A 13,950-nucleotide genomic window follows, 5' to 3' on the forward strand; every position below is an offset into this window, starting at 1 on the left:
GATCTGAGTACTTCTACTTTTACTAAAGTACAAGATCTGAGTACTTCTACTTTTACTCAAGTACAATATCTGAGTACTTCTACTTTTACTCAAGTACAAGATCTGAGTACTTCTACTTTTACTCAAGAACAAGACCTGAGTACTTCTACTTTACTCAAATACAATATCTGAGTACTTCTACTTTTACTCAAGTACAAGATCTGAGTACTTCTACTTTTACTCAAGAACAAGACCTGAGTACTTCTACTTTTACTCAAGTACAAGATCTTAGTACTTCTACTTTTACTCAAGTACAAGATCTGAGTACTTCTACTACCTCTGCGAGTCACTGGTGTAAAAATCCAAAAGTGATTTGAAATATTTTTTTGATTTGGTCAAGCCAAGTCTAAAGTCATCAAAACTGTGACTAAAGTCAGCACTCTTTTTCAATAAAACAATTATATTTCTAAAGTTTGGGAATAATTCCTCCCTAACTTTTCAATAACCCAACCACAGACAGAAAGTACCAGGTTGAGGCTGAAGCTTTTTAATGTACAGGTTAATACCATAACATTAGAGGCACTAACTGTTCAGGGTGTTCGGGGGGGAAGAGCATCTTAGCGATGGAGGTGGGGCTGAAATCAGTCTGCAGCCATTTCTTCACAAAGGCAGCGGACCAACCCTCTGAGTCTGCATCTACAGAAACAAAAACACTACTCAGAAAGAATTTAAGGGTAAGACACTATGTAAATATATTTTGAGGTATTACTATGCAGCGAAAAGTGGCGAAAAGTACATTACCTTACACACCTGGAACGTTATTAATGCATTTCTTACCTTAACGTGAGGGCTTACCCCCACTAACCCAACACATCAACAGGAAGTGAGCGTAACCCACTTCCTCCCAGCACATGACCATCTGGTGTTGAAGGAGTGAGGAGTTAGCTGGGCATGCGTTGAGGAGGAGAAAGGGAAATGCTGAGAGGTTATTTGTTATCGTGACAATGAAGACTTACATGGAGCGGTCCATGTGAGGAACTTCCTGCTTCAGGAATAGTCAAGAGGGGAGATGGAAAAACACGGAGGTTATGGACAATGGCAGGGAAAACGTGGTTGAACCCGAAAATATGTAAATATATATGCAAATGAAACAACTGAAACAACATCATTATTCTGAATAAGGCTGACTCATCACATGCTGTTTTATTCTACTTTCTATAGTAACAGTGGTCAATTAAAGGTGGGGGTAATTTTGGAGAAACCAGCTCGAAATGAAAATACACAGCCGGAAGTAATCTGCCACTTCCTTACAGAGCCCCTCCTCCAACACACAGGAACGCACACGACCAATGAGGGCACGAGATAAGTTTGTGCACAGATGGAAGGCTGACAGGCAGGTAGGCCATCCAGTTATTTTAGCCGGGCCGGCTCAGATGATTGGTCGTGCTTTTTAAAGTACTACGGCTTCCAGAGATGACATTTTTTTATGTATTTTTTGTCAAAGCACTTCAGATATTCATTGCTATCGGGATGTTAAGAGCATTCCATGGAATATAACAAAAAGTGTATCTCGAGCCGGTTTCTCAAACTTGCCTAACCCACCTTTTAATAGACACCAGTACAAATAAAAAATACCTACATATAGTAAAGTAAAAGTGGTACTTATGTTTTTTTATTTGATTTCATTATGACTGTCGACGTTAATGTGAATTTTGGTTTAATAGATACAAAATTGTCTAGTCTGTCTAATTTTGTGCAAACTATACATAATACATATAAATGACACATACAGTATGCAAGTGAAACAACTGAAACCACATCATTATTCTGAATAAGGCTGACTTCTCATGTACTGTTTTATTCTACTTTCTATAGTTACAATGGTAGATTAATAGCTACTAGTTTAAATGACAAATACCTAAACATAGTACAGTAAAAGCGGGTACTTATTTTAATTTTATTATGGCTGTCGACGTCATGGTTAATCTGACTTTTGGTGTAATAGATGAAAAAATGTCTAGTCTGTCTAATTTTGTGCAAACTATACATAATACATATAAATGACACATCGAGCTCAGCGCAAGTTCAACCAGGAAGACCTTCTTTACTCATTAATTTACTATGCTACGTTACTACTCTCTCTCCTCTCAATAAGTGATCGGGGGCGTCACTCCCGAGCTTAACCAATCACTTCGCTCTATTCTCTCAAGCCTATCATAGCGCTCCGCTAACCCTTTTAAATTTGCTATCCCCCTCTGAAAGCGGTCATTTCAGGTGATTCAACGCAACCCCCCTCCACCCCTGTTCACCTCCTGTCCCTCCGAATCCAGGGTCAAGCTAAGCCCCTCCCCTTCTGACCAAACCCAACTATCCATTCACCACCACCAGGGTCAAGCTAAGCCCCTCTCCTTCAGACCGACCCCAACTATCCATTCACCACCACCAGGGTCAAGCTAAGCCCCTCCCCTTCAGACCGACCCCAACTATCCATTTCACCACCACCAGGGTCAAGGTAAGCCCCTCCGCTTCAGACCGACCCCAACTATCCATTCCCCACCACCAGGGTCAAGCTAAGCCCCTCCCCTTCAGACCGAACCCAAATATCCATTCACCACCACCAGGGTCAAGCTAAGCCCCTCCCCTTCAGACCAAACCCAACTATCCATTCACCACCACCAGGGTCAAGCTAAGCCCCTCCCCTTCAGACCGAACCCAACTATCCATTCACCACCACCAGGGTCAAGCTAAGCCCCTCCCCTTCAGACCGAACCCAACTATCCATTCACCACCACCAGGGTCAAGCTAAGCCCCTCCCCTTAAGACCGAACCCAACTATCCATTCACCACCACCAGGGTCAAGCTAAGCCCCTCCCCTTCAGACCGAACCCAACTATCCATTCACCACCACCAGGGTCAAGGTAAGCCCCTCCCCTTCAGACCGAACCCAAATATCCATTCACCACCACCAGGGTCAAGCTAAGCCCCTCCGCTTCAGACCGACCCCAACTATCCATTCCCCACCACCAGGGTCAAGCTAAGCCCCTCCCCTTCAGACCGAACCCAACTATCCATTCACCACCACCAGGGTCAAGCTAAGCCCCTCCCCTTCAGACCGAACCCAACTATCCATTCACCACCACCAGGGTCAAGCTAAGCCCCTCCCCTTCAGACCGAACCCAACTATCCATTCACCACCACCAGGGTCAAGCTAAGCCCCTCCCCTTCAGACCGAACCCAACTATCCATTCACCACCACCAGGGTCAAGCTAAGCCCCTCCCCTTCAGACCGAACCCAACTATCCATTCACCACCACCAGGGTCAAGCTAAGCCCCTGCCCTTCAGACCGACCCCAACTATCCATTCCCCACCACCAGTGTCAAGCTAAGCCCCTCCCCTTCAGTTCAAACCCAACTATCCATTCACCACCACCAGGGTCAAGGTAAGCCCCTCCCCTTCAGACCGAACCCAACTATCCATTCACCACCACCAGGGTCAAGCTAAGCCCCTCCCCTTCAGACCGAACCCAACTATCCATTCACCACCACCAGTGTCTAGACCCCGGGGGGTTTCATCGGATCGGAGTTCTCCCCTCCCAAATGATACTCCTGCACAACGGGGCCTAATCGCCAAAACATTACATTCATTTGTGTATTCCTGGCAATAAATATGTATTCTTACATCAAAACCGTCTCTCCTGATTGAAATAACGTTGGCAGGGATAGAAAATCCAATGGTACAAAAAAACTAGTTCTAGACCCATAGTTTTATGCATATTATATATATAATATATATATATATATATATAAGTTGCATTGATTGTCGCTTGAAATATGACCAATGTAACTTTAGTTATATCTATAAAACAAGGCCATTTGAATCTGCATCCCTAACCCCAACCCAGGCCCTCTGTGGAGAGTGGAAACATGATGAAAAACACAAAAAACATTCCATACATTCTATGTATTGATGTCTTTTTATGGGTGAGGATGCTGGGAAAATACAGTATGGTTTCTATATTGGATGGAAGACACTTGATCCCGCAGGGTTATGGCAATAGAAGGCTGTTAGAAAAATGTATTACATCTTTATATTATTTATTTGTCTTAAGTCATTTACTTTTGGTGAGTTAACTAAAGCTTAGTTTATTTAACCCTGGCTATGGACTGATTCATTATTAGAATAGGTTTTTTAGGTTATCAGAATTGATAAAAAGAGAGAAACTGTTAGGGAATAATTTGCTTATATAATATTCATGTTCTCCTCTCACTGTTTCCTTTCTCACGGCATGGGTCTACGGCCTTGGGTATAGGAGGGGCAGCTTGGGCGCATTGTTGTTCCCAGTCTTTGACAGAGCACAAGCCGCCATGAGGTAGTTTACTGTTCAAGGACGAAGGCTCCCTGGCGCACATTCTTTCCTATGGACGAGAGCTCTAGTTAGATTCAGGGTCCATATTGCTTTAGTCTGACTGATGAAGAATGTTGATTATTACACTCTGAACTAGTTAAAACCTCGAGCTGCAGAAGAGTTCTTGGCAACCGCTGTGTCAACTTGTGTCACGCCACCTGTCTTGTCAATTCTCCGGCCGAAGCTCCAAATAAACCGTCAGTGTTTGCCATCAAAGCTCCAGCTCTCCTCGTGTCTCTCTGAGCCCTGACTCTCCATTGCTTCAGAAGTTTCCCCCACAATTATTAGTTAATACGTTTTATTTTCATATGACTGATTCATAATCACTTTGATGAACTTTCCAAGTGAATTTCACACAGAAGCAGAAATTAACTCACCACTATTTAAACAAACTTATAAAGAGAGCGTTGAAGTATATTAATGATAAAAAGGTTTAAATACACATATCCTCATGTATGGAGATAAATAACAGGGTCTAGGATTAGGATGATAGCTTATAGTTCAAATACAGGATAACAAAACATGCTATGAAGAAGGTAAGGCTAGATTGTAATGCCGTTTGCAGATGACCCATTGTATAAGGTGCACTGTGAGAGAATTACATTACAGGCTGGATTTTAAATTAAAGTATTTAGACCATATCATAAAATGATATAGAAATAAGATAGTCCATGCTATTTTCTATAGTTGTATAGTCTAGAATCGTCTATTCCATAATTCCCAGGGATCAAGGGACACTTGGTATGGTAGTTTGAAGTATGATGTAATTGTGTGTGAAATGAAAAAAGGGGGAAATGAGTAAAATCTCAAAATGTACCGGATCAGATGGATAAGTGGTTGAAAGTGGAATTTGTGGGTTTTTTGGGAGGTAAAAAGTTGTCATGTGATGATGTGAAGTAAAACATGGTGACGGGATCAGAAGTGAAGAGATCATGTGAACAATGGCATGTGCTTCTTTCCCATGATGCACCCTGAGTGCAGGATATTTACCTGCAGCGTGTCGCTCTGTCCTACCTTTAGGAGGTAAGTCCTGCGGCCGGTCGTCCTCAATGTCGGTCGGCGGGACGTAAACTGGGCAGAGCCCGGCTTTACACTTCACACAGCCAAACTCATTACACAGCTGAAACACACAGGACATCACAATCAGAATGAAATGATAAAAAGCACACATATACAATGGAGGAAATAAGTATTTGATCCCCTGCAGATTTTGTAAGTTTGCCCACTGACAAATAAATTAACAGTCTATAATTTTAATGGTCGGTTTATATAAACAGCGAGAGTAAGAATATCAAAAAGAAAATCTAGAAATTGACATTAAATAAAAGATAAAAATGTATTTGCATTTAACTGTGGGAAATAAGTATTTGACCCCCTAAGTACATGTCTTAGTACTTGCTGGAGAAGCCCTTGTTGGACAAAGAGGTCAGACGCTTCTTGTAGTTGGTCTCCACGGGTGTTTCTCAATGTCGAGTACGCTTGCTTGTCTTCCGAGTCACTTGCTTCAGAAGCTAGGCAAGAATCCTTCCTGGCATTCGGAAAACGAAGAGTGGAACAGACGAGCAGGTGTGCGTCATATGAGAGGCCCAGCCTTACATTTTCCGCTACAGATTTGGGTAAATTGGTCCGTGCGCAAAGCATTGTGGGGATTTTAAGAACGCGGAGTCTACACATGTGCAGCCTGGAAATGTCTCGCTACGAAGTACGCCGGGCTCGGTAGAATTCCAAGTATGCTGGACATTGGAACAGTCCTTCGGCGCCACTCGATGACGTAGTATGCTTGAAATAGTGGCTCTGGAGCAGCTTTACTCGACATTGAGAAACACCCCACTGTGTGCACATCTCAGGAAGGATTGTGGTCCACTCCTCTCTGAAGACCCTCTCCAAATCCTGAAGGTTTTGAGGCTGATGCTTCTGGAAGCTTCAGCTCCCTGCACAGATGTTCTATGGGATGATTAAGGTCTGGAGACTGGCTAGGCCCCTCCATCACCTAAATGTGCTTCTTCTTTAGGCACTCCTTTGTTGCCTTGGCCGTATGTTCAGGTTTATTGTCCGGCTGGAAGACCCATCCATGACCCATTTGGAGCCCCAGACCGAGGGAGATTGATTGTTGATTGATGCCAATTTTTTTCATTTTCAAATAATGGCACCAACAGTTGTCTCCTTCTCACCAAGCTGCTTTCTGGTGGTCTTGTAGCCAGTATCCCAGTATCCCAGCCTTGTGCAGGTCTACAGTCTTGTCCCTGAGGTCCTTAGACAGCTCTTTAGTCTTGCCCATGGTGGAGAGGTTGGAATCTGATTGATTGATTCTGTGGACAGGTGTCTTTTATACAGGTAACAAGTTGATTTACTTTGTTAAAAGAAGAGGACTTATGTCACCGTCTGTGGAAGCCAGAATCCTTGTTGGTGGCAAGGGGATCAAATACTTATTTCCCACAGTTAAATGCAAATCAGTTTTTGTCTTTTATATAATGTCAATTTCTGGATTTTCTTTTTGATATTCTTACTCTCACTGTTAATATAAACTTACCATTAAAATGATAGACTGTTAAGTTATTTGTAAGTGGGCAAACTTACAAAGTCTATTTTTCATTAGTTTTACCAAAATAACTTGATTTAATTGTATTTAAAATAACATTTCCAAAGAAATAAATCTTTTGATTATATGGATATGTTTTTTACCTCACACTCGTACTGTCCGATATCTGCCTCCGTTGCCGTGGTGACCGTCAGAGACAAGATGCCGCTCCGAGCATCGTTCAGGATCAAGTATTTCTGCTGATCGCTGAGCTCTCTGCCATCTTTCATCCACCTGCAAAAAATAAATCTGGTTCAAAATCTGGTCTGAAGAAATGTGCCTTGGTTCTTTTGTGCATAGACAAGAAATATAAATATGTGTCTAAAGAGAGCTGGGTGAAATGTATTGATGTTTTTTTCCACACACAATAATGGATATAACCACTGTAGGTCAATGTTGTCATACCGTATCCGTGGTATAGGGGCAGTCAGGGTGGAGCAGGTGAACTGAACGTCTTCTCCTTCGATCAGACAGGCGCTCTCCAGCCGACACACAAACCTGGGTGGAGCTGCAGAGAAGAAGAAACACATTCAAGTATCAGCTGTCCTACTTTCCCCAATCCGGACAGATTCCATCGTTTTGTGAATGGGATTTCACAGATTGAAGTGGGACTGGAACTTGAATGTCCATTTGAACTTGTTTTGTCTCCTCCCCCTCCAGACTCACCCCTCACCACCACCTTGGCCAGAGTCCCGGCGCTGCCCATGGAGCTGGAGGCGTAGCAGGCGTACTGCCCCGAGTCCTCCGAGGAGAGGCTGTCCAGGACCAGCGTGCAGCCGCCAGAGCGCTCAGAGGAGATGATGTGACGGGGGTCGTCCTCCAGAGGGAGGCCGTCTGAGGGGGGGGGGGGGGGGGGGGGGGCATCAGAGAGTTACTGTCAAACCAGTGGAGTGGAAGTAGTGGAGTAAAAATACCTTGTTACTGTACTCAAGTACATTTTTCTGGTATCAGTACTTTACTGCACTACTTATTTTTCTGACGACTTTTTACTTTGACTTCTTACATTTTGAACTCAAATACCTGTACTTTCTACTTCTTACATGTTGAACACAAATACCTGTACTTTCTACTTCTTACATGTTGAACACAAATACCTGTACTTTCTACTTCTTACATGTTGAACTCAAATACCTGTACTTTCTACTTCTTACATTTTGAACACTAATACCTGTACGTTCTACTTCTTGCATGTTGAACTCAAATACCTGTACTTTCTACTTCTTACATGTTGAACCCAAATACCTGTACTTTCTACTTCTTACATGTTGAACACAAATACCTGTACTTTCTACTTCTCACATGTTGAACCCAAATACCTGTACTTTCTACTTCTTACATGTTGAACACAAATACCTGTACTTTCTACTTCTCACATGTTGAACTCAAATACCTGTACTTTCTACTTCTTACATGTTGAACACAAATACCTGTACTTTCTACTTCTTACATGTTGAACACTAATACCTGTACTTTCTACTTCTTACATGTTGAACTCAAATACCTGTACTTTCTACTTCTTACATGTTGAACTCAAATACCTGTACTTTCTACTTCTCACATGTTGAACCCAAATACCTGTACTTTCTACTTCTTACATTTTGAACACAAATACCTGTACTTTCTACTTCTTACATGTTGAACACAAATACCTGTACTTTCTACTTCTTACATGTTGAACTCAAATACCTGTACTTTCTACTTCTTACATGTTGAACTCAAATACCTGTACTTTCTACTTCTTACATGTTGAACTCAAATACCTGTACTTTCTACTTCTTACATGTTGAACTCAAATACCTGTACTTTCTACTTCTTACATGTTGAACACAAACACCTGAACTTTCTACTTCTTACATGTTGAACTCAAATACCTGTACTTTCTACTTCTCACATTTTCCAAACAGGCTGGTTCCTTTAGTCTGAATGTGTGTTTGGTCGCGTGATCATTATTATTTAGAGTCATTGCGTGCCTATTGATTTGAACACGATCCGTGTATCCATCATTTCCTGGTCTTCTCTAAAGAAGAGGGACCAATGGAAACGTTGTCATGTTGCCGTTGGTCACCATGGAAACATTCATTAGCTAACAATGACATTATTGTTCTATTAATATAAAGGGAGGTCAGGTACTCTTTAAAACAGCTGCTAGTTATGGGTACTTTTTACTGAAGTACATTTCAAAGCCTCTTTACTTTGACTTGAGTAAAGAAGTTTAGTCAGTACTTCTACTTTCACCAGAGTATTTTTAAACACGAGTATCTGTACTTCTACTTGAGTAAAGGATGTGTGTACTTTTGACATTTCTGCAAACCATCAATGAAAACATACAATGCACGTCTGCACATTTTCTTCTTGGATAAATGAGGAAGAAACATTACAGGGGGTAAACACAGACTAACACTTTGGTACAGTATGTAGTATATTAATATCTTAATGAGGTTTTCTGACCTTTGAGCCAGCTGACCTCCGGTTTGGGCGACCCTGAGACCCTGCAGGTCAGTTTGATGGTCTCTCCTATCTTTGAGGTGCAGTCAGACAACAGAGACTCAAACACCGGAGGACCTGTTGGTACACACACAAAGACATAAAATCATGTGAGATTTAAAAGACAAACGAGCAGCTTCTGCAGTAAACGCAATCAAAAAATATATTTTTGGTTGGAAGTTAGCAGCAATACATCTTAGGGCTGCTCGATTATGGCAAAAATCATAATCTCAATTATTTTTGGTCAATAATTGATATCACGATTTTTTAAAACGATTATCCATTTACTTTGAAAACATCCATTTATTGAAAAACATAATGTGAACCGTATGTTTTTAACAGTTGATTAACCTGAACTTTAAGTCTAATTCAAATGAAAAACCAATACAATTTAAAAATAAATAAAAATAATCGTTTTATTTTGATTATAATGCTTTTTACTAGGGGTGCACCGAATGGGAAATTCTTGGCCGAAACCGATACCGAAAATAGGAAACAGTTGGCCGAATGCCGAAAGGCCGAAAATGATTAATAGAAATATATATATATATAATGTATACATTTTTACCAATGTTGTTCAGCTACCTGATTATGGAAAAAGACATGATTATGGCAAAACTTAACTTCAATAATAATCACTATTATGGGTCCATAAAACATTTATTCAGCACTTTTGAATGCATACAGCCAGGCCTTCAACAACAACAAATGCACCTATAAGTTTGGTAACCTAACGTGTTGTTGTGATGACGTAATCAAAACGCGGCGACAAGCACGGCGCGCGACCATGCTCGCGGCTGGCTCACAGCCAACATGTCTGCCGCTTGGAGATATTTCTAAATATCAGAGAAAGAGGCGCGGATTGCGATTTGTAAAACGTGTTCAGCTGACATTTCTCGAGGGGGTGTAACTGCAAAGACTTTCACCACTTCGGGATTACTCCACCACTTGAAATCAAAACACCCGGACAAATATGCGGAGTTTGATCAACGTAACCCTGTTCTCTGACATTCGGTGATATTTTTTCGGTGCTAGCCGAAAGGGCCTTTTTAACCATTTTCGGCCGATAATTTTCGGTGGCCGAATATTCGGTGCATCCCTAGTTTTCATAATTGTTGCAGGCCAAAATCGTAATTGCGGTTAAAATACGATTAATTGAGAAGCCCTAATACATCTGAAAACAGAGAGGAAAAGTGAAATATATTTCACACTAAATTGTCATTTCAGCTTCTAAAAAGATGCAACTGCAATGCCTGTGTAGTGCTATTGCACGATTAAAAGGTAGGGATTGACTAAACTGAACATCTCAAATACAGCATTTAAGTATTTTTCAGGTACATGGTTGTTGTTTACGAAATCCGACATCTGTGTGAAAAAAAGGGGTAAAAAAAAGGAACATTATTGAGAAACTTAGAAAAACACTGCTTAAGCTGCCATTGTAGGATTCAAGGATGTAAGGCTTTGAGTGTCATGTGTGCATAGCTACAGAGGAGATATATCAATTAAAATGTTAAGTCACAAGCTCCTCCAAGAGTGCCACGCAATAAAACGGATAAAATAGTGAAACAAACACTTAAATAATACGAAACAAAGGCAGAGTTGGAACGGAGCCAAGGACACGGCAGCCATCATGGATTAGAGCATGTTGATTGAAAATAGAAAGTAAAAAATGTTGATATAGTTTTGATGTTTTGATGTATATATAATATCCTGCTTTATATTTTGTTACTGTGCATTTGTAATTTAACATGTATATTTTCTACTTTTTTTTGTTTTTTTATTTCTATTGAGATGTTTACATTTTGGACATTTTATTTCTTATGCTGCTGCAACGCAAACACTTCCCAAATTGGGATCAATAAAGTACATCTTCTCTTCTTATCTTATAAATATCGGCTGAAGGGCACTCACTGTTGCCGGGCAGACTGGCCCTCTGCTGCAGCTCCTTCAGGTCCTTCAGCCAGGACAGCTTCACCGCGGGGGGGCCCTGCAGCGTCAGCCTCCTCACGGACCCCCGGTGCTCGTGCCACAGACCCCAACACCTCTCGTCTTCACCCAGAGCCTCCTTCACCTCCACATCATTCAGCTGGAGGAGGAGGAATAAGAGGTAGAGGGATCAGTCATCTCTGACGACAGCGTACCAATAGGACAAAGCAGGGGTGTCCAAACTTTTTTCACTGACGGCCATTGTTGGGAAAACACTGAATGTCCTCTTCCAACATGAGAGTCACATGATAACAAAGGTATCCCAACTGTAGCTGTGAACATGACAGGATGTGTGTTTACCTAGCAGAGCATCAGGACTGTTTGAGGCATATGATAGCTATGTGATTAACATGATGATTCAGCCTCTATGGAGAGAGACATATGACAAGCATGATCATTTCTGACGTGGAGCTAATCTGAAGTAAACATTGAATACTGCTTTCTATTCCTCCATCTTGTGACTGAGTAACTCCCTCTCTTGGATATCAGCATGTGAAGGACACTGTTCAGGAACTAGTTGATGCTCTGTATGTGATGACTACTTTTTAGAGATTTTGAGAAAAAAAGTCAGATTTTTGAGAAAAAGTCAGAATTTTAAGATTTTGAGAAAAAAGTCAGAATTTTTAGAAAAAGTCAGAAATTTGAGATTTTGAGTTAAAAAGTCCGATTTTTTTGATTTTAAGTTAAAAAGTCAGATTTTTTTAGATTTTGAGAAAAAAAGACAGAATTTTGAGATTTTTAGTTTTAAAAAGACAGAATTTTAAAATTTTGATAAAAAATACAGAATTTTGAGATTTTGAATCAAAAAGTCAGAATTTTGAGATTTTGAGAAAAGTCAGAATTTTGAGATTTTGAGAAAAGACAGAATTTTGAGATTTTGAGTAAAAAGTCAGATTTTTTAGATTTTGAGAAAAAATACAGAATTTTGAGATTTTGAGAAAAAAGACAGAACTTTGAGATTTGGAGAAAAAAGACAGAACTTTGAGTTTTTGAGAAAAAAGACAGAACTTTGAGATTTGGAGAAAAAAGACAGAACTTTGAGATTTGGAGAAAAAGTCTGAATTTTGAGACAAAGTCAGAATGTTGAGATTTTCAGAGGAAAAAACAACATTTTGAGAAAAAACTATTTTGTTCATGACAGGATGTGATTACTTAGAAGAACCGGTGTTCCTCCATCTTGTGACTGTGGAACTCTCTCTCTTGGATATCAGCATGTGAAGGACACTGTTCAGGAACTAGTTGATGCTCTGTATGTGATGACTACTTCCATTCTGGAGAGGATCACAGATACATGGATCCTGAGGTTGAAGCTCAAGCCGGTGACCAGTGATATTTTTCTAACAGCCACATACAGAGTAATATACAAAGGCACCCTCACTAGAGGTGAGCTTTGTGTCTCATTAGTTTAGTTAAGCTCTCCGTAGGGTTCAATTTATTTGGTTTGCAGCTCATTCCTTAAAACAGAAGACTCAGATTGTTGCTAATAAGTGGAAATGGAAAGGGTGTATTTCAAGCTCGTTCTGCACTTACTGTAAGTGATCGGGCTTTTTTAATATCAACTAAGATTTGTATGGAACATTTTCTCAACTTCAATTGACTGAATGTATTTGAAAATGTATGAACACGTGAAATATATGTTTAGATATATTTAAGATGTTATATAAAAAGCACCAGTTTGATGAGTGGGCCATAATCCATTTTACTTTTAGAATGTTCTAGCAGATCTCACCTTCATCTTGTTCTTGAAGGTGTAGGAGTCGCTGCTCACACCGGAGTCTCTCTTCAGTTTACACAGCACGATGCACTCTTTAAAGAGGAACACTTGTCTCTGGTGTCCTCTGGAGGCGGCCTTCACCTCTGGAGACTCCTCCCACACCGTGAACACGCCCTGAAGAGAAACCATGCAGGGTTTTATAGAAATGGATCAGGACAAAGAGTGAGCGAATCTTTTTTCCTGAAACTTTCAGAATCTCTTTACGCAGAGGGGACACATGTTTATAAAAGACATGAAAAAGTGGATTTTGTATAATATTACATTACATTACATTTAGCTGACGGTTTTATCCAGAGCGATAGGTGACCTTTAAATGGAAAAAAGCCTCATAATAACCCCAAGTTAGTTCAGGATGTTTGTGTTCCTCCAGAGGCTAACCTAATGTTAATACATGTCAGCTTGTGGTCACCTGTCTGACGGGCTCCCCCAGAGCGATGAGAGGAGCCGGGTAGTTCTGGATCAGAGAGACCTGCTGCAGGTTGTCTGACCTCCAGGGCAGAGAGGACACCAGAGAGAAGGAGTCCTCCAGCAGGCAGCAGCTCTGACCACTGCGAGCCTTGTTCTTTATAAACTCCTGCAAGTAACACATAACAGGCATTCAGCGGACACACTCTAAAGAAGGGACTACAAGTGGTGAAACATATATTATAAATATCCATTTTGCAAATACTCAAAGTTCTCTATAATAGTCCTTTTTGACTCAGAGTTGCAAGATGGAATTATATATTTGACTATCACTCTGA

At 40.8% G+C, this 13,950-nt stretch overlaps 1 protein-coding gene across 1 annotated transcript in view; it reads right to left on the minus strand.

The window, feature by feature from the left end:
• Window positions 1-13,950, minus strand: part of obscna (obscurin, cytoskeletal calmodulin and titin-interacting RhoGEF a) — an 89,257-nt gene that overhangs the window by 30,290 nt on the left and 45,017 nt on the right. The window contains exons 50-58 of the mRNA XM_079650988.1: window positions 13,617-13,781; window positions 13,163-13,321; window positions 11,359-11,533; window positions 9,412-9,525; window positions 7,630-7,797; window positions 7,369-7,471; window positions 7,068-7,197; window positions 5,400-5,505; window positions 567-675 (exon numbers count right to left, since the gene is read on the minus strand). Coding sequence (XP_079507114.1) covers window positions 567-675; window positions 5,400-5,505; window positions 7,068-7,197; window positions 7,369-7,471; window positions 7,630-7,797; window positions 9,412-9,525; window positions 11,359-11,533; window positions 13,163-13,321; window positions 13,617-13,781 — 1,229 coding nt within the window. The remainder of the gene's footprint in view (window positions 1-566; window positions 676-5,399; window positions 5,506-7,067; window positions 7,198-7,368; window positions 7,472-7,629; window positions 7,798-9,411; window positions 9,526-11,358; window positions 11,534-13,162; window positions 13,322-13,616; window positions 13,782-13,950) is intronic.

Source organism: Notothenia rossii (genome assembly GCF_949606895.1).
Source record: "Notothenia rossii genome assembly, chromosome: 1".
NCBI classification, from domain to species: Eukaryota; Metazoa; Chordata; class Actinopteri; order Perciformes; family Nototheniidae; genus Notothenia; species Notothenia rossii.